This window comes from Chrysemys picta, chromosome 1, assembly GCF_011386835.1.
Source record: "Chrysemys picta bellii isolate R12L10 chromosome 1, ASM1138683v2, whole genome shotgun sequence".
NCBI classification, from domain to species: domain Eukaryota; kingdom Metazoa; phylum Chordata; order Testudines; family Emydidae; genus Chrysemys; species Chrysemys picta.
Window position 1 is genome coordinate 205,177,025 of NC_088791.1, and position 19,001 is coordinate 205,196,025.

General features: G+C 40.6%; 1 protein-coding gene across 1 annotated transcript in view; it reads left to right on the top strand.

Annotated features, from left to right (window-relative positions):
• Window positions 1-19,001, top strand: part of CFAP47 (cilia and flagella associated protein 47) — a 286,241-nt gene that overhangs the window by 17,846 nt on the left and 249,394 nt on the right. The window contains exons 3-9 of the mRNA XM_008174468.4: window positions 2,850-2,965; window positions 7,626-7,764; window positions 9,295-9,523; window positions 9,945-10,105; window positions 11,299-11,432; window positions 12,021-12,256; window positions 12,983-13,175. Of these exons, the coding sequence (XP_008172690.4) occupies window positions 2,850-2,965; window positions 7,626-7,764; window positions 9,295-9,523; window positions 9,945-10,105; window positions 11,299-11,432; window positions 12,021-12,256; window positions 12,983-13,175 (1,208 nt within the window). The remainder of the gene's footprint in view (window positions 1-2,849; window positions 2,966-7,625; window positions 7,765-9,294; window positions 9,524-9,944; window positions 10,106-11,298; window positions 11,433-12,020; window positions 12,257-12,982; window positions 13,176-19,001) is intronic.

Sequence of the window (19,001 nt, forward strand, 5' to 3'; positions counted from 1 at the left end):
TGAGTCTATAAATCTCCATGGCTGCAGATTAAGCCCATTATTTCTTAACCTGCCTTCAGTGGATGTGGGAAAACAATTATTCACAGTCCTCTTTATAACAACACTTGGCCTCCAAATATGTTATCAGTCTCCTCACGCCCTTCTTTTCTCAGACTAAACATGACCAGTTTTTTTAACCTTTCGTAGGTCAGGGTTTTCTAAATCTTTTATCATTTTTGTCGCTCTCCTTTGGACTCTTTCCAATTTGTCCACATCTTTCCCAAAGTGTGGCAGCTAAAATTGGACACAATACTCCAACTGAGGCCTCACCAGTGCCGAGTAGAGTGGGACAGTTACCTCCCATGTCTTAGAACACTCCTGTTAACACAACCCAAAATGACATTGGCCTTTTTTGCAGCTGCATCATTTGTTGACTTATATTCAATTTGATAGTACTGCTGTGTATTTTAGTGGCTATCACCTGCATAGTTATTCCCCCCCCCTTTTGTAGTTGTGCATTTCATTTTTCCTCCCTGAGTGAAGTACTTTGCCCTTGTCTTTATTGAATTTCATCTTGTTGAATTCAGACCAATTCTCCAATTTGTCAAGATGATTTTGAATTCTGATCATGTTCTCCAAAGTGCTTGTACCCATTCCCAGCTTGGTGTCATCTGCAAATTTTATAAGTACTCTGTCCACTCCATTATCCAAGTCATTAACGAAAATACTGAACAGCACAGGACCCAGGACTGACCCCTGTGGGACTCCATTAGGTATGCCCACCCACTTTGACAGCAAACCATTTAAAACTACTCTTTCTTTGTCAGTTGTGATCCCACCTTATAGTAATTTCATCTAGACCACATTTCCCTAGTTTGTTTATGAGAATGTCATGTGTGACTGTGTGAAAAGCCTTCCTAAAATGAAGATATATCAAGTCTATTGCTTCCCCACTAGGTCAGTAACCTTGTCAAAGAAGGAAATTAGGTTGGTTTGGCATGATTTGTTTTTGACAAATCCACGCTGGCTGTTCCGTCTTAACCTGTTATCCTCCAGGTACTTACAAATGGATTGTTTAATAAATTGCTCCACTATCTTTCCAGGTACTTAAGTTAGGCTGACTGATCTATAATTCCCCAGGTCCTCTTTGATCTCCTTTTTAAAGAAAGGTACTATGTTTGCCCTTTTCCATTCTTCTGGGACCTCACCTGTCTTCCAAGAGTTCTCAAAGATCATTGCTAACAGTTCTGAGATTGATTCAACTAGTTCTTTAAATACTGTCGGATGAATTTCATCAAGCCCTGCCAACTTGAATACATCTAATTTATCCAAATATTCTTTAAACTGTTCTTTTCCTATTTTGTCTTGCATTCCTTCCCCCTTGTTGTTATTATTAATTGTGTTAAGTATCTGGTCGCCATTAACTTTTTTTAGTGAAGACTGAAGCAAAATAGACCTTAAACACCTCAGCTTTTTTGATGTTATTAGCTCTCCTCAGAGGTGAAAGTGGGCCGGTATGGCATACTGGTAAGAAGTGGCCGCCAGTACCGGCCCATACGCAGCCCACGTAAAAGCACTGTTGCGGCAGCACTTTAACGTCACTGCCCTTTCCCCCCCCCCCCCAGCCCGCATCCAGGGCTGCCGACGGCGGGGGCAAAAGGGTCAGCTTCCCTGGGGCCCGGGAATTTAAATGGGCCCGGGGCTCCCAGCCGCCGCTACCACGGCAGCCGCCGGAGCCCCGGGTGGTGTGGACCGGGCAGCGTGGATGGGCAGGCTGGGGGAGGCTGACCCCTGGCCGCGCCCCTTCCAGGGACCTGGAGCTTGGCCCCCATACTGGTAAGAATTTTATCTTTCTTTCACCCCTGGCTCTCCTTCATTAAGTAGAGGATCCAAGTTTCCTTTGTCTTTCTATTGTTCCTAATATATTTAAAGAACTACTACTGCTTGCCTTTTATGTCCCTTGCTAGGTGTAACTCACTTGGGGCCTTAACCTTTCTTACGTTGTTCCTACATACTTGTGCTATTCTTTTGTACTCATTCTTAGCAAATTGTCCACATTTCCACTTTTTGTAGGGTTCCTTTTTGATATTTAGGTCATTATATGGCTCAATTAGGAGTCTTTTGGCCTCTTACTATTTTTTCTTATCTTTCCTTCACCTTGAGATAGTTTGCTGTTGAATGCAGCAGTCTGCCTGCACGTAATCCATTCAAGGATTTGGAACCTTAAACTGAAAGCTCTTTGGGTCAGGGTTGGTGCAGTGCCTAGTTCAATGAAGCCCTGATCTTTAACTGATCTTTAGCTTTAACTCGATTTCACCAGCGTCTTTTATTACAACTAATATTGTTGAAACTACATGATGCATGCTCATAAATAAAGAACACTTAGTGCCATAAGTTTTGTTGTACTAGGTTGTGAACATCTGGATAAATATTAGTTTGGTCAGCTACTATTGAAATGTGGTGTATGTTTATCTTTGTCATTTTAGTCAATTTTATGCTGGAATTAACCCAAAATGAGTGAAAGATTTTCTGAGAATTTACATTAGGGTCTTGTGCCGTAACACAGGAATTTGAAACATAATATATAATTGCATTCCATTTCAGCTCATTGACTGGAATTAAATTGTTTTAAAGTTACAGTAATTTAAAAATAAATAAACAGATTAGTAGTTTAATAAGTAGGCATTTTTATGTCTTCCATGTATTCATAATGCTGCTGAAGTGAGTTGCATAAATAATTGTATTGTTAATGGAATTAGGAGGAAAGCAGATTTTTTTTCCATTGCATTGTTCAAATATATTCCTTTTAAAAACCACAAAATAGCTTGAAGTTCTGGGAAAAAATAATTAAAGTATCTTTTTCTCTGCAGATTAATTCCATGCTGTTATCTGGAAATTGAGCCGGAGATTAATTTTGGGACAGTGATTGCAAACAGTAAAGTAATTAGTAGAGAGATTAGTATTACAAACCATGGATCATCTCCAGGTAAATGTCACTATGCAGTAAATTACCAAAAGGTTTTATTTTTCTTTGAAAATGTAGTTTTTGTGCAAGCTAACACTACAGCCATAAAGGAATTTAAGATCTTATGCAGGAGAAAATAATGCTTTGATTTGAACAGGACTGTGAGTGCACAATTGCTGGTTTTGTAAAAGTCCCCCCAGACTCTTAAATTCAGTAGTGAGTTGTTGTGGAACTGCTTAGAGAAGGAGAGCTCATGTAAAACTTCTGGCAGCTGTAAGACTTCTTATTATTCAAAAATACATTTGTAGTATTGCGTTATTCTTGAGTCTAGGCAGAGGCCTGGTCTACATTATACAGTTAGGTCGAAGTAAGGCAGCTTATGTTGACCTAATTATGTCAGTGTAGTCACTACAGCCTTGTCCCACTGATGTATGTGCCCTACTACTACTACACTGACATAATAACTCCACCTTACGCGAGGCGTGGGGCTTATGTCGTTGTAGTTAGGGTGACGCAGTGTCTCCGAAGACACTGCGTTACTTACATTTGCTTTTGGCTGTCTTGTTAATTTCATGGAGTATCAAAATTGACAAGAAAGCCCAACTCTCCAGCCATGCTCCTGCTGGGTCTCCTCTCCAAGCTGGGCTGCCACCCAAGGTCTTGGCTTGGGCTGCTGCCCGGACTCCCCACTCCGCGCTGGAAGCCTGGCTCCACGCTTCCTGCTGGGAGCACAGCAGCTGACCAGACTCCGTGCGTGGATCTCTCTGCTGGAGGTAAGAAGCCCTAGATGGCTGCCTTGCGGCTGGCAGCAGGGAGGCAAGAAGCCTGGGGGGCAGCTGGGCTCCCTGCGGGGATCTGCACGGAGCTGAGTCGTACCTCTCAACCCTCCACACTGCCCCTCTTCAGTCACTGGAAGCACTCCTGGTGAGGATGTGCACCATCGACCCAAGGAGGTTAGTGTGTAGACATCCAGTCATCTCAGTAATTACTGTGGTGGCTGTAAGTCAACCTAACATAGGTCAATTTAGATTGTAGCATAGACATGCCTTGAGGGACTGCATTACAAATCGCTAGATGTCGTCTCCTTTCATTAGGCAGAATAGCTCACATATAACTGCTTTTATTATCTTTACTGAAGTCTGTGATCCCAATACCTTCCCATTGGCAAGACATGTTGCTCTAAAACTTGGTAGGAATTGCAGTGGCAAAATCCATCAGGATGGGGGGCCAGGCTATGCCTGTTACCACAGAATAAGAAGGGCAACTGTCTATTCCAACTAGAGAGCTTTCACCTGGTCGGCATAGCTCTTGAGATCACACAAATTGAGAAGTTTGGTGTTTCTGAGCAAGTGTCTCAAGTCCCTCAGCTTCTTGGAAGGAACCTTCTTAAGTGTATATACCCTTCAGGGGAAAATTCTGATGATCTGGTATGAAAAGGCTTGTGTGGAATCTTTTAAGTGATCCCATATAAATAGGCTTGGCAGAACTGTTTCTTTCTTTCTTTATAAATAATTTGGACATGTACTATAGATATTTATTTTTAAGCTTTTTTTCAACTTTTATCAGTTTAAATTTTCACAGTTAAGGGAAATTGCGTGGGGATAAGTCTGGGGGTGTGTGTCAGATAATTATTTAATGACAGTAGTTGAGATGCAAAAAGTTAAAGCTTTATAATTGTTAAAACAAATTTTGTCAACATCACATGCTCAAATATACAAAGTAAATGTCCTCATATCAACCTCTAATAAGCAACATTTTTATTACTTTGACTATCTGTACATTTTTATTATTGATGGAAATACTTTGTTTTTGTTTTTGTGTGCACAGTGAAATTGACATTCACCAACATTTACCAATACAAATCTAATCCTTCCAAGCCTACATATAAATTATTTGACTACATTTTTCACTTGTCAGGGTTATAGGCATTTTCTTCCAGAAATCGTTTGGCATCTATTCTGGGTTTCAGGGAACAAACTTAAGGCATATAATTTTTCTCTGGCCCTTGGTCATGTGCAACTTAATACACTTGGAAATGCTCACTAAAAACTCCCTGGTTTGTAGCATATTAAGCTGGCCCTGACTAAGCTGATGGAATCTCCTTTTGAGCTATTTGATACCCATGAGCTCAAGTTTCTTACGTAGAAGGTCATTTTCTTATGGCAGTAACTTTAGCTCATACAATTAATAACTTTCAGGTTCCAATGAACGATCCACTTTTATATTCCCTTTTTTAAGGATAAGGTGATATGAGTATGTATACTAAATTTCTTCCTTCAAAATTCAACTTTAGTTAATCATCCTACCATCATTTTATCCCATGCCTTTAAGCCCATCCTGGTGAAGCTGTTCTTCATAGCAGTGTCAAATTTTCTATAGATGTTTATCTGATATGGATTAAAATCTACCTGGTTTTTGTTGTTCTTGTCTTACACAAAAATAACAGGGAATGTTGTTGCCAAGAGAGCCATATGAGAATGGCTATTTAATTGCAGGTCTCATTGTTTAAAATCTGGCAGACCTACAACTCAAGGATCACATCAACACCCTGTTTGGGATGAGGGAAGCTTGCTGTGGCTGAAAACTTCTGATACATCTACAGGAGATTTGTGAGGCAGCCATGTTCACATACATGCAAACATCTACTAAGCACTAGTGGTCAGATTTTGTTTGTGTTATAAAAAATCTTTTTTGCTATAAGGTATCAAAACTGTTGCACACTTCAGTAATTTTAGAATTTTTTGTCTTAGCTTTTTATTCCAGATGTTAGATGAGGGGCGTGTGTGTGTGTGTGTGTGTGTGTGTGTGTGTATATATAATATAAATTCCTATATATAAGGAAAGGTATTAACAAAGAGGACAAAAATATTTGTAAATACTATTTGTTTTGTGAAAAGTTTCAGTTATAATCTTCTGTTTTCCCTAGAATCTAATGCTCAGCTCTATGAGGAGAAAAAAGTCAGTGGTGATCTATGGAACAGTATAAATCTTCTATTATACAAAGCAGTTTGTTATATTATATAACAAAAATGCTTTGTGACAGGCATATTCAACTTGTTCTAAGCGTCTACTGAAATTTGTATTTGGCTCTGTGTTTTTGTAGAGATGTCTCTGCAGCAGTTAAGTCTTCTAAAGTGGGAAATCTACCACTGCTGTAAATTGCTTACCTGTTTTACATATATATATATATATATTTTTTTTTTGGCTGAGGTAACTTCCAATTAGGGGTAAATAGCCTTTCCTTTATACTTCTCACTACAACTTTGTCAAATACTCTTTAGGGGAGAAAATATTGATGTTAGTGTCTTCCTTTCCTGTTAGCATCATTACGAAGTAGAATGTTTAGTGTTAGCAACTGTTCACCGGACACTTTGAGTGTACACAGATTTCATATATATATATTTTTTTTCTTCTACGAGGTTGGAACTTGATGTGTAACGTGTGGTTTTTGAAATCAGCCATTACTAATAAATGATCATTTATCTCCTAGAACAGAAGTAGTGTGAGAAATACTGATCCTTTACCTGTTTTAAGCATATGTATAATTCACCTGGAGTGAAGTTGAGCCTGGTGCAGAAGAACCCTATATAGCCTCCTTCACCATTTAAGCCCTATGATACAGGATGGGCTGCTGATGCAGGATTGGGCATATGGAGGTGGCTTTGTATACGCTGGTGCAAAGGATAGTATTGAGGGCAGACAAGGGATGGACCGCTGAATCCATGATTGTGGACCCAGTGGACCTAATACTCCCTGCAAGTAATGTTGAGGGGCAGTATCCAGACACTGGAGTTATGTCAGCAGGAGAGGGGCTGCATCCTGGCCTCTGAATGAGGGAGTAGGTTACATGTGTCCTGACTCCATGCTGTTAATCAACATAAAACTTGAGTACTCAAGCTTTATTTTGAGTCAGCATCTTGTTAAAAATCACAGAATCATAGAATTGCAGGACTGGACGGAACCTCAAGAGGTCATCTCGTCCAGTTCCCTGCACTCATGGCAGGACTATGTGTTATCTAGACCATTTGATGTGGAAGCTCCTGTGGTAAGTACAGTACATGGCTTTATATAACAGCAGTTTTAATAGTTTATTGATACTTCTTGGTTGTCATCAGGTAATATGATGCCACATGTGGAATACATCCATTTAACTATTGTTCAAATTGTTTGTTAATTTTTAAAAAATGTATCCTACACTTGTGCTTAGATTTTTCTCATTTGTGGTGTACTACACAGCATACATATGCAGTTGTCAATTGCATGGAAGGAGACAATAGACTTCTCTTTGGTTAAGCTCTTAAATATTTGGCTACTACTGCTACATAAAGCTATGTCTCAAATTTGCCGGACATACGAAGTGTTACTAGCAACTGTTTTATGATACAATCAGTTGGGTTCTGAATGTAATTACATTGTCTATTACAACAATAACTTTGCACAATGGCATTGTGTATGGGCATCTGATGTTTGAGGAAAGCTAGAAAAACACAAATCTTAAATGTTAGATTAGGATTTTTTGCAATATCTGCGTTACGATACCATAATTTTATTTTTATAAGTTACTTTATTTTATGTACGATTTATGAAACTTTACTGTGTTTTAGTTTATTCTAAGTGTTGAATGCCAGATAATCTTCCATTTAAATGTCATATGTAACATACAATATTATATTCATCTTAGGTGCTTTTAAAATAGACTACAACGGAAGTGTCCCTGTTAACATAGTACCTACCAGTGGAGTGGTGGAACCCAAAACATTACAGTTGGTTAAAGTGGATATATGTACAGATATACCCAGAGTCATTAGGGAAGTGGCAAAGTAAGTACAGAATATGACTGCATAAAGTCTGCTTGTTTTGGATGATTTTTTTAATATCCTATATTATTTCTAAAATCTCTTCAGTACAGCTATATTTATCCAAATACTGAATAACTGGAACCACAATGTGACAAGAAGAAGTTAAGTTACCAGACATCAGTTGCAGCCCCCAATTGTCCAAAGCTTTACTTCATTAAATAGTTTTGCTGATGACATTGGCTCTATAGAGCAATGCTGTAGGAATTGTGTGTCTGGCAACACTAAAACAGTATTGACAGGCAGTGGATGTATGTCTCTTGAGCTCCACATGCTTCTGACCAAGGGCGTACATACTCTTGCACTGTTGGTTCCTGTCTCTCTGCCAGCTGATGTGATTTGGGGAATCTTGTCCTTTCTCTTTTAGTGGAATAGTTTAGAGGGTGTATTTTAAAAAAACCTTTATAGATTTGAGAGGCATTACAGGTTCCGTTGGTATTCTCACTTCAAGTACACAGTCTCTCTCACAGATCAGTAGAATCTTTCAAAATATAAATATTTTTAAATGCAACCATAATAGCTCTTTCCTTTTTGTAAAGAGTTTTAAAAAGTTATTTAAAGTTAGGACTTGATTAGTACAAAGAATCTAATTAGCCAAAAAATCTTGTGGACCCGGGACAAATAGTGCTGCATTTATTCAGACAAATGTTATTGTTAATAGGCATGACGCTTCTCCAGTGCTTTGAAGGGTTGTAAAACACGCAAAGCCTTTTCTCTTCAAGAGCTTGAAGGACAGGAGCAATTGATTATAAATTCTTCTGTTATTTCAAGAGTCCAGGAAAAGCTCTCTTGAGGAGGCAGTTTTCTGGCCCAAGTAAATCAGTTTATCACATTCCTTGGCACTGAAGCCAGGATCATCTGACAAGTCCTATCCTGTTAAAGGACGTCAAAAGCAGAGGACTCCTAGAGATGATCCATCTAAGATGGTTCAATTATTGAAGGGTTTAAAATCTTCAGATCCAGCAACAGGGGAGTCTGGCTTCTCTAGTTACAGGGGAATTGAGAGATTTTTAGACGGAGCTAGGTTTTTATATGCTCAGATGAAGTGGGCTGTAGCCCACGAAAGCTTATGCCCAAATAAATTTGTTAGTCTCTAAGGTGCCACAAGTACTCCTCGTTCTTTTTGCTGATACAGACTAACACGGCTACCACTCTGAAGTGAGTAGAATGTAAGGCTCCAAGGATATGGTTGCCACCCACCTCTTAACTGCCGGTACTGCTCAAAAAACCCCCAGTACCCCATGAGTGATTCTTCCACTATGACTTTGCAGAGACAACACACTCAGAGAACACAATTTATAATGGTACATAATCTCTTCATACTGTAGAATGTGTTTATTTTTGTGCCAGTGTGGTTAGTTTAAATTCTCTGATATAGTTGACTAAATCAAAGGCATATAGTAAACAAACTAAAGCTCCAATAAAATTCATAGATTATTCTTGTATGAATTTTAGATGTGTACATCTCATTTTTTCTGTTACTCTTTCCAACAGAGTGGAATTGCAAGGTCGTGGTATTACAAACTTAAGGATAGAAGCTCATGTAGTTGAACAAGTTCTTGAATTATTAGGTGTGTCTCATGAAAACACACTAGAATGTATTCATTTTGGATCTGTCTATTTTGGAACTTCAAATACTGAACAAGTGGTTCTGTACAATAAAAGCCCAGAGACCATGAACTGGGTGGCAGTACTGGAGGACGATGCTGTTGGAGGAGAGATGGTAAGGAAACAATGTTGAATTTTAAAATTTCAGTGCAAAGATGTTTTGATGACTGACTGCTTTTCAGTCTCAATTTTTTTTTTACAGCCTCCCTCTATTAGTGTCCCTTACCTCGCTCTTCTTTCAGTCAGTACAGTTGCTGAAAGATCTGTCCAACAGCAGGACTATCATTATAGGTTTCATTGAGAGTAAAGTGTTCATATCAGCAAGAAATCAAGTCAACTTTTTTTAAGAGTCCATTTCTTATCCCCCTGCTAATGTTTGTGGGTTTTACAGTATAAATTGAGAGATTGGTGGTAGTGTTAAATTTTCCTACTTCTTAAACCTTTTAGGCTTCTGTCTCTTTTTGTGTGAAAGAGCCACACTAAAAGGGGAAATTGACTCGCATAACTATATTTCACATTTTGGTGTTGTCTTACAGGGCATACATCTTCAGAAGAGTACTGATGCTGTTTTACAAGAATTGAGCTTCATAAATAGAACCAAAGAACTAGATGTTTCAACTTTGATCTCCTGCATTCCCAACCAAGGAACCTTGCTACCTTATCAGAAAACTGTGGTTACACTGTGCTTTAGTCCAAAGTAAGTACACAGTGCAACCTTAAGAGGCTGACACAATAAAAGATGTAATTAATAAGTTCAGGCAAATCTATTTGCAGCTGTGTTAGATGTATTAAATTAACCCTGATGTCTCAAATTATTTCCTCTCAATGGGCACAGATCAATGCTAGTTTACTGCTTATGGACAGTTTAAAATAAATTAGAAACCTAATTTCTTATATACAGAGTTAAAAGTAAATTAATTAAAATAATACATTTTTCTTTGATAAACAAAGATGTATACATTTCCCCCAGATTAAATCTACAAATTTTCCTTTTAGTTCATCCTCCAAAGTAATCACAGATCAATCCAGGCAAGGAGGTTTGATTTACGGTTCAAAAATAATTTTTAAACTCTTCTTGCTGGCTAGAAGTTTTGCTGAGAGGTTTTGACAACTGAGTTATGTCAGTTATAAGAACATTTCCTGGATGAAAAATTGTGTGCGGGGGAAATCTCTTGAATTAGGATAGTTCGTCACCTTCAAGTTAGCAGTTTCTGCTACATTCCCCATTGCAAATGCAGCGCACTACAGCAGTTGATGATCTGGTGTTTTACACACTTGTTCTGTGCATGCCAGCATGTATGTACATGTTCCATAATAACGTCTCATCCTGACGCTAGAGACAAGAATAGAAAAAAGACTTACCTCGCTGTAAAATAGTTAATAATTCACTAAGATTTACTTCAGCAACCAGAAAGTTGGATAACAACGTTTTTTTTTCATATTTCTGGGCAACAAGAAGGGTATTACATTCTCCAGAGGAACTGATTTCCCTCCCCCCCCCGTTGAATATGCAGAAATGGCTGTGCGACTCCCACTGTTCAAGTTTGGTAACTTCTTTTAACTTGAATGTCACTAGAATAATGTCAACTTGGTGGTCTGAAAGAACAGAAACATCAACACCACCAGGTTTATATAGGGCACCCACAGGGCTTCTTTGTATACTTGTGTATGTATGTCATTAGAGTTGATGTGGCTATACCCTCTGCTGCTTTTGGGACGTGGGAGCTGCAGACTACTATATCTGAGTAGTCCCTTCCGTTTCAGTACTGTGTTCAATTTTAAAGTCTCATTTGTCTGAGCTGTAACAGGATTGTAGAAATCAAATGAACTGATGAAAAATTACCATTGATTAATAATATGTATGGTATTTAAAGATTGTGAATTTTACAGGCAATTTAAAAGAGACATTGGACTTACTGAATTTCCACCAAGACAAGATTATGCACTGTTTTTGAGGTTTGAGGCCATAGGAAGTAAAGATAGCTTTCTGCAGGCTCTGAATGGTGACAGCATACCAATCAAAGGTATGTTATCAGAAATATATAGTTTACATGTGGAAAACTTTGACGTTTTTAAATTTTTCCACGTCAGATTAGTAATTTTAAAGGGGACCTGTATATGTGTTGTGGGGACCTGCACATGTACATTGAGAACTGGTGCTGAAGACTTCAAACAGTGAGGAAAAGGGCAGCCTTGACTTTTAAGATTCTAACTTGAGGGTGGGGAAAGGGGAAAATGCATTTAGAATCATTTATGTCATGAATGCACCTTTTGGCTGCAAGAATTTAGTATTTAATTGTAGGTTTAACTAATTTTTAAAAAATAGATTTGTAAATCACCAAAGTTTATGGTTAGGTCAAAATGATTGTGTTTTTCCAATTTTAATAAACCAAGAGGGTTTTAAATGATGTGTTAGCCTATATAAATAAGCATGTACATCTTGCATTAAGTTTGTGGCCAATTATATTAAAATTCTGAAACATAGTATTAGAAAAGAAACCATGTTGCTTCATAATTTTACCTATTCTGTGGTTGTAAGAGTCTAAAACTGTTCCATGTCTTTTTAATTCAATATCATATTTTATACTTGTTTCTTACTCTCTCTTGTGCAGAGACTCATCCTCATCATGTGGAGTTAGCTTTGACAGGTTCAGGGCTTCCTGTCATGTTAACTTTCAGTCCAGGACCAGTTGTTAATTTTATGGACTGTTTCATGGGTGAACACACAGAGATTATGTGCACTCTCAAAAATGAATCTGAGTCACTTCCAGTAACATTCAGCTTCCACAAGATAGCGCATTTTAATATTTGTCCCGAAAAAGGGAAAGTAAAAGAAAAATGTACAAAGGTAATGTAAATATTCATCTTTTTCCCAGTAAATACTTGGTTGGAAAGATGAGGACACCATTGTGGTTTACAATTGTTCATGTTGGAACTGTAAATTGTTTTGTTTGCATATTTTTAGTGGTGAATACTAGATTCACTTAAGGAGAGGTTCCACATTTCCTTTTATATGAGCCAAGCTCATAATTTGTCAGTATAGAACCATACAGTGGACTCTGACAAGCACCAAATAATATCAATTTTCAAATGGGGAGGGATGGGAAAGTACATTTTGTGGTGACTCTGGCCTTCATCCTGCAAAGACATAGATACTTAAGTAAAATTGCTCATGTACCTAAATCTTTGTGAGATAAGGCCTTGGGTTTAATTGTTCCATTAAATCACATATTTTAGCTCTTTTCCTTTATGGAGCACAAAGGCATGTACAGTTAGAACAAATATATAAGTATAACTTTTATGAACAGATAAATTCAGGGCACCATGGAAGATGTATAAATATATTATTCTACAGAATTGAGCTTATAAAATTTTGTTAATGCCTAACAGTTCTATACTTTTTAATTGGCTCAATTACATGTAATAATTAGTACTATGAAAAAGCAAGTAGTACCCTTTTAAAATAAATTTGAATCAGTATGATGTAACTAATTTGTAATAAAGAAGAGTCTACATAATATCTCTCTGCTTTATTTTTAATAAAATGTTTCATAGCAATGTTCATTTTTTTTAGGATGTGATGTTTTCATTTGCTCCACGTCAAGCAGGAACCTTTAAAGTGAAGCAAGTCGTAGATATTTTTGGTTCAGTGGCAGAGGAAGATAACTTACTGTCTTTGAAGATCAAACCCTTTCATCAAATACATTTAAGTTTTACTGGTGTATGCAAACCGAAAACCAAGAAAATTATGTTTAAAATCAACCCTGGTATGTTACTAAACAAAAAAATTCTGAGTGTTTTCATTTTTAGAAATATACTTAACAGGTCTTAGGAATAGATTCTGTTCATATTTTAGCCATTGTTTTAAAAAACATTTTTATTTGAAAGATGAAAGAATACTCACTTTATTAAAATATATCCATGGTAATTTGTTTTTTTTAATTTTTACATGATTTATCTAATCAGGGTTTAACTTTGTGCTGCTTTATATGATCCTGAGGATTTGCAGTTTTACGTTTTACATTAAGAATTATTGTACTGTACTTTTGTATTTAACTATCTTGAACAATCCTGGTAATTTATCTTTCTTTGTAATGTAGCTGTTAATACCCTCCACCTAACACTTGAGAAAATATTTAGGAGCCTAACTCCCACTGAATTAGGTGCCTTAAAAACCTTTGAGGATCTGAACCAAAATGCCTGTTTACCAGAATAAATACATGGAGATGGTTATTTACTAGAAGGAACACTGTCAGGTTGAAAGTTTTTTATATTTGTGTATAAAATACACTTATATGTGGTGAACTGATAATACCTTGGATTATTGAAAATGAAAATTTAAAAAAAAAAATAGTGTTTATCATTTATACTGTTTGTTCACTCTTTGCATTTCACTCACATCAAACATAATCATTTTCATTTTCTGGTAGTCGTGTACTTGCACAGTGCTGCTGTGTTTGGATTCTAAACAGTGACATGGACCATGCAGAATAACTTAGGAGGGACAATATATACCACAGGTGTTTAATGTTTTTTGAGGCTACTATTACCCCATGATTTCACCACCACACCTGGTTCTTTGATATTTTCCCATATCACTGTCCTGCAACTACCCCAGTCCTATGGATTTGTGATATCCATAGCATAAATGATATTCCAGAGCATAAAGCAACTCCCTCATATTCCCAGTTAGGTTACTTGTCCTTACAAGAGGTCCTACCTAACAGTGTTGATTTAGCCAAGACTACTGTTTGGCTTTAGAAACCCAGTTCTTGGCTAGTGTCCAAGATGCTGTGACACTTAAATCCTGAAGTTTTGCTACAGGGCTAGTCTTCATTATGAACCACCAAGCTTGTGATTTGGAGGAATTGTTTTGTTCTGTGGCACAGTCCAATAATTATTTTAAAGCCCATACACTTTGATTATGTTTTAAATTTACATAAATTGAAAGGTGACCGGTAATGAAAGAAAAGACATGGGCTACAGATGTATGTTTAAATGGTTATTCATTTTAGGTGTGATTTGATGGTTCTAATGGTGTGTGTGTGTGTGTGTAAACACATCCATTTCTTTCATGTCCAGGTTGCTTACTTTGCTGCCCATTTTAGCATCTGTTTCTTATTACCTTCCCCAACCCTTAGGTTTCTGGTCAATCATATAGCATAAGGACAGGACTTCTGGAAAAAACATTTCCATTTGGTCGCCTAGGAAGTACTGCCATATGAGACTTGGCCAGTTTGAGAGTCATCTGACAACAAATTTGAATGGGAGACTGCCTAATAACAAGCCTACCTTCTCAACAGAGAACTTTTTTTGGCAGGGGAATCTCCAGTAGCGTCGCAAAGTTGGGATGGAGGAAAACATGTTCCCCTCCTCCCTCCCTGATTATGCCAATGAATGCTGTTAGGAAATGGTTATATTCAAACAAACTATTTTAACTGGATTAATTTTATACATGATAAACTTCTATAAATGTAGTTATGCAAAACTTAAAAAAAAATACTTCTCAATTTTGGATTTAACCGCCTGGCTGTGTTTCTCTAATTTAAAAAATATAGGAAAGCAGACCCATATATGTTAATAATAAATTAATTTCAAACTATATACTAGTAAAATTGAGAGAAACTGTGGAATATATAAATGTAGGCCTTGGCTACACTTGCGAGTTACAGCACTGTAAAGGCTCCCCCAGCACCGTAACTCACTCCCCGTCCACACTGGCAAGGCATTTGCAGCGCTGTATATCCGTGGTTGCAGTGCTGCATGTACTCCACCTCTCCGAGAGGAATAGCAAGTATTGGGCTGCCGCTGCAGTGCGGCGGCACCAGTATGGCCGCCCAATGCGCTGTGAATGGCCTCCAGAATTATTCGGCAGTATCCCACAATGCTTGTTCTAGCCACTCTGGTCATCAGTTCAAACTCTACTCCCCTGGCCTCAGGTAACCAACCATGTGACCAACCCTTTACATTCCCCGGGAATTTTAAAAATCCCCTTCCTGTTTGCTCAGCCCGGCATGGCGTGGAGTGCTATCAGCAAATCTTTCCAGGTGACAATGCCTCCACGCGCCAAGCGAGCCCCAGCATGGAGCAATGGCGTGGTGCTGGACCTCATCAGTGTTTGGGGGGAGGAAGCTGTACAGTCCCAGCTGCACTCCAGCCGTAGGAATTACGATACCTTTGGGAAGGTATCAAAGGACATGATGGAAAGGGGCCATGACCGGGACACCCTGCAGTGCAGGATTAAAGTGAAGGAGCTGCGGAGTGCCTACTGCAAAGCCCGCAACGCAAACGGCCGCTCGGGTGCTCCCCCTGTGACCTGCCGATTCTACAAAGAGCTGGATGCGATACTTGGTGTTAACCCCACCTCCACTCTGAGCACCACCATGGACACTTCAGAGCTGGTGTGTGGGGGCGGGAGGAGGAAAACAGGAGTGATGGTGGTGGGCCGGATGGAGACACCCCGGAATCCCTGGAGCCATGCAGCCAGGAGCTCTTCTCGAGCCAGGAGGAAAGTAGCCAGTCACAGCGGCCGGTACTTGGTGGAGGACAAACAGAAGAGCAGGTTCCCGGTAAGCGTTTTTTTTTCCGCGAAGGAATTTTTTCGGTGCGGGCTCTTTGGGAGAGGAGGGTTAGGCATGCATGCCTAGATGCGGAATAGTGCATTGATGTGGTTTATCACATCACGGTAATCGGCCTTGGTAATCTCCTCGAATGTCTCATCCAGAACGTGTGCAATGCGCTTGCGTAGGTTTATCGGGAGAGCCACCATGGTCCTTGTCCCAGCCAGGCGTGTCCGCGCCATTGTGCTGTGAGGGGCGGGGGGACCATAGCTGCACACAGGCAAGCTGCATATGGGCCAGGGCGGAAGCCGCATTGCAGTAGAAGACACTCCTTTGCTTCCCAGGTCACCCTCAGCAGCGAGATATCGTCCAGGACGAACTCCTGTGGAAAATGTTGGGACAGTGTTCAGTGTAGGTGCCCCCTGAAGCTGTTGGCTCTCCTCAAGGCACAGAAACCCAGAGGACAGTGCAGCCCTGAAACAATCAGTCCCCCTTACTCACCATTTTGAGGCTCCCGTGGGATATGTGTGCTCTGTTTCGGACGGGAAAATTATGCTATTGTGTAGACCCTGTGTGTTTTCTACTCCTTAAGTGCGGGGGGAATCATTACTCTGTCTGGTATAAACAATGCTGCCTCTGTTAAATGTTGCATTTTGCCTATACGGCTGCATCAACCTTGAGACCTCAGCCGTCCCTTTTATCGCCTGCTCAGAGACTGCAAAGACTCAGGAAGAGACCGCGAAAAAGCAAAGAAGACATGCTGCAAGAAGTGATGCGGCAATCTATTAAAGAGAATGAGAAAGCACAGGATTGGAGGGAGAGAGAAAGCAGGATCTGCCAGGAAAACGCAGCGCACCGGCGGTAAAGCACCGCGCACCGGCAGCAAAGCACTGATAGGCTCATAAGTATCCTGGAGCGGCAAGCAGATGCTATCCAGGAGCTGGTAGCCATGCAGAAAGAGGAGCAGTACCACAAACGCCACCTCCCCCTACAGCCCTTGTCTCAAAACTCTTTCCGTTGTGCCCCACTGTCACCTCCAACCCACTTTCCCCAACTTCTGTGTTCTTCACGCCACCCGCTGCCTCCAACACCAGTATCTTCACCACCCAGCCCTCAAAACCACCACCCTTACCCTCTGCACTCAAGCCCCATCACCATGCAGTATAGCTGTCCTGAAGTGCAGCACTCACTGCTCAGCATACCAGACAGGACATACGCGAATCTGTGATTGTACTGTTCCCCACTCCACCACCTTGTTGCTTTTTAATAATTTGTTTTTCTTTTCAATAAATGGATTCTTTGGCTTTGAAAACATTCTTTATTATTGCATAAAGTAAAAGACTCCTTAGCCCAGGAAATAAACAGGCATTGCAAGTCTGCTTGTCTGCTAAGCAGACACTGATTCCTAAAGATTGGAACTACTGCACTTCACGCCCGTGCAGGGCACCAGATATCACTGCTGGTTTTCAGCCTCAAATTGCTCCCTCAAGGCATCCCTAATCCTTGCAGCCCCACGCTGGGCCCCTGTAATAACTCTGCTCTCTGGCTGTGCAAATTCAGCCTCCAGGTGTTGAACCTTGGAGGTCCATGCCTGAGTGAAGCTTTCACCCTTCCCTTCACAAATATTATGGAGGGCACAGCACACGGATATAACCGCGGGGATGCTGTTTTCGGCCAAGTCCAGCTTCCCATACAGAGATCGCCAGTGGCCCTTTAAACGTCCAAAGGCACACTCCACAGTCATTCAGCACTGGCTCAGCCTGTAGTTGAACCGTTCCTTGCTGCTGTCAAGGCTCCCTGTGTAGGGTTTCATGAGCCATGGCATTAACGGGTAAGCGGGATCTCCAAGGATCACAATGGGCATTTCAACTTCCCCTACCGTGATCTTCCGCTCTGGGGGAAAAAAGTCCCGGCCTGCATCTTCCTGAACAGCCAAGTGTTCTGAAAGATGCGTGCGCCATGCACCTTTCCGGGCCAGCCTGTGTTAATGTCAATGAAACGCCCACGGTGATCCACAAGCCCCTGGAGAACCATAGAGAAATACCCCTTCCGATTAACGTACTCGGATTCTAGGTGGGGTAGTGCCAGAATAGGAATGTGCGTCCCATCTATCGCCTCTCCACAGTTAGGGAACCCCATTTGTGCAGAGCCATCCACTATTTCCTGCACGTTACCCAGTGTCACGGTTCTTCTGAGTAGGATGCGATTAATGGCCTTGCAAACTTGCATCAACACGATTCCAACGGTCGACTTTCCCACTCCAAACTGGTTTGCGACCAACCGGTAGCTGTCTGGAGTTGCCCGCTTCCAGATTGCAATAGCCACCCGCTTCTCCACTGGCAGGGCAGCTCTCAATCTCGTGTCCTTGCATCGCAGGGTGGGGGCAAGCTCCTCACACCGTCCCATGAAAGTGGCTTTTCTCATCCAAAAGTTCTGCAGCCACTGCTCGTCATCCCAGACTGCCATGATGATGTGATCCCACCACTCGGTGCTTGTTTCCTGAGCCCAAAAGCGGTGTTCCACGGTGCTGAGCATGTCCGTGAATGCCACAAGCAATTTCGTGTTGTACGTGTTATGCGGCTTGATAGCATCGTCTGAGTCCTTAGCCTCACTCTCACTATCACTTTGGATCTTAAGGAATAGTTCGACAGCCAAATGTGACGTGCTGGCGAGACTCGTCAGCATATGCCTCAGCAGTTCGGACTCCATTTCCCGCAGACAGATCGTGCTGCACAGAAACCGTTGAAAGATGGCGCCAAAGGTGGACGGAAACAAAGAGATTTCTGGGATGCGAAGCGATGCATCACGGGGCATTGGGACAGGACCCAGAATCCCCCGCACACACGCCCCCTTCTCACAACCCATGGCGCCAGAATGGGAAAAGGTGCTCTGTGGGATAGCTGCCCATATTGCACCGCTCCCAATAGCGCTGCAATTGCCGCAAATGTGGCCACGACAGTGCGCTGGGCAGCTGTCAGTGTGGACAGACTGCAGCGCTTTCCCTACTCAGCTGCACGAAGTCACGTTTAACTC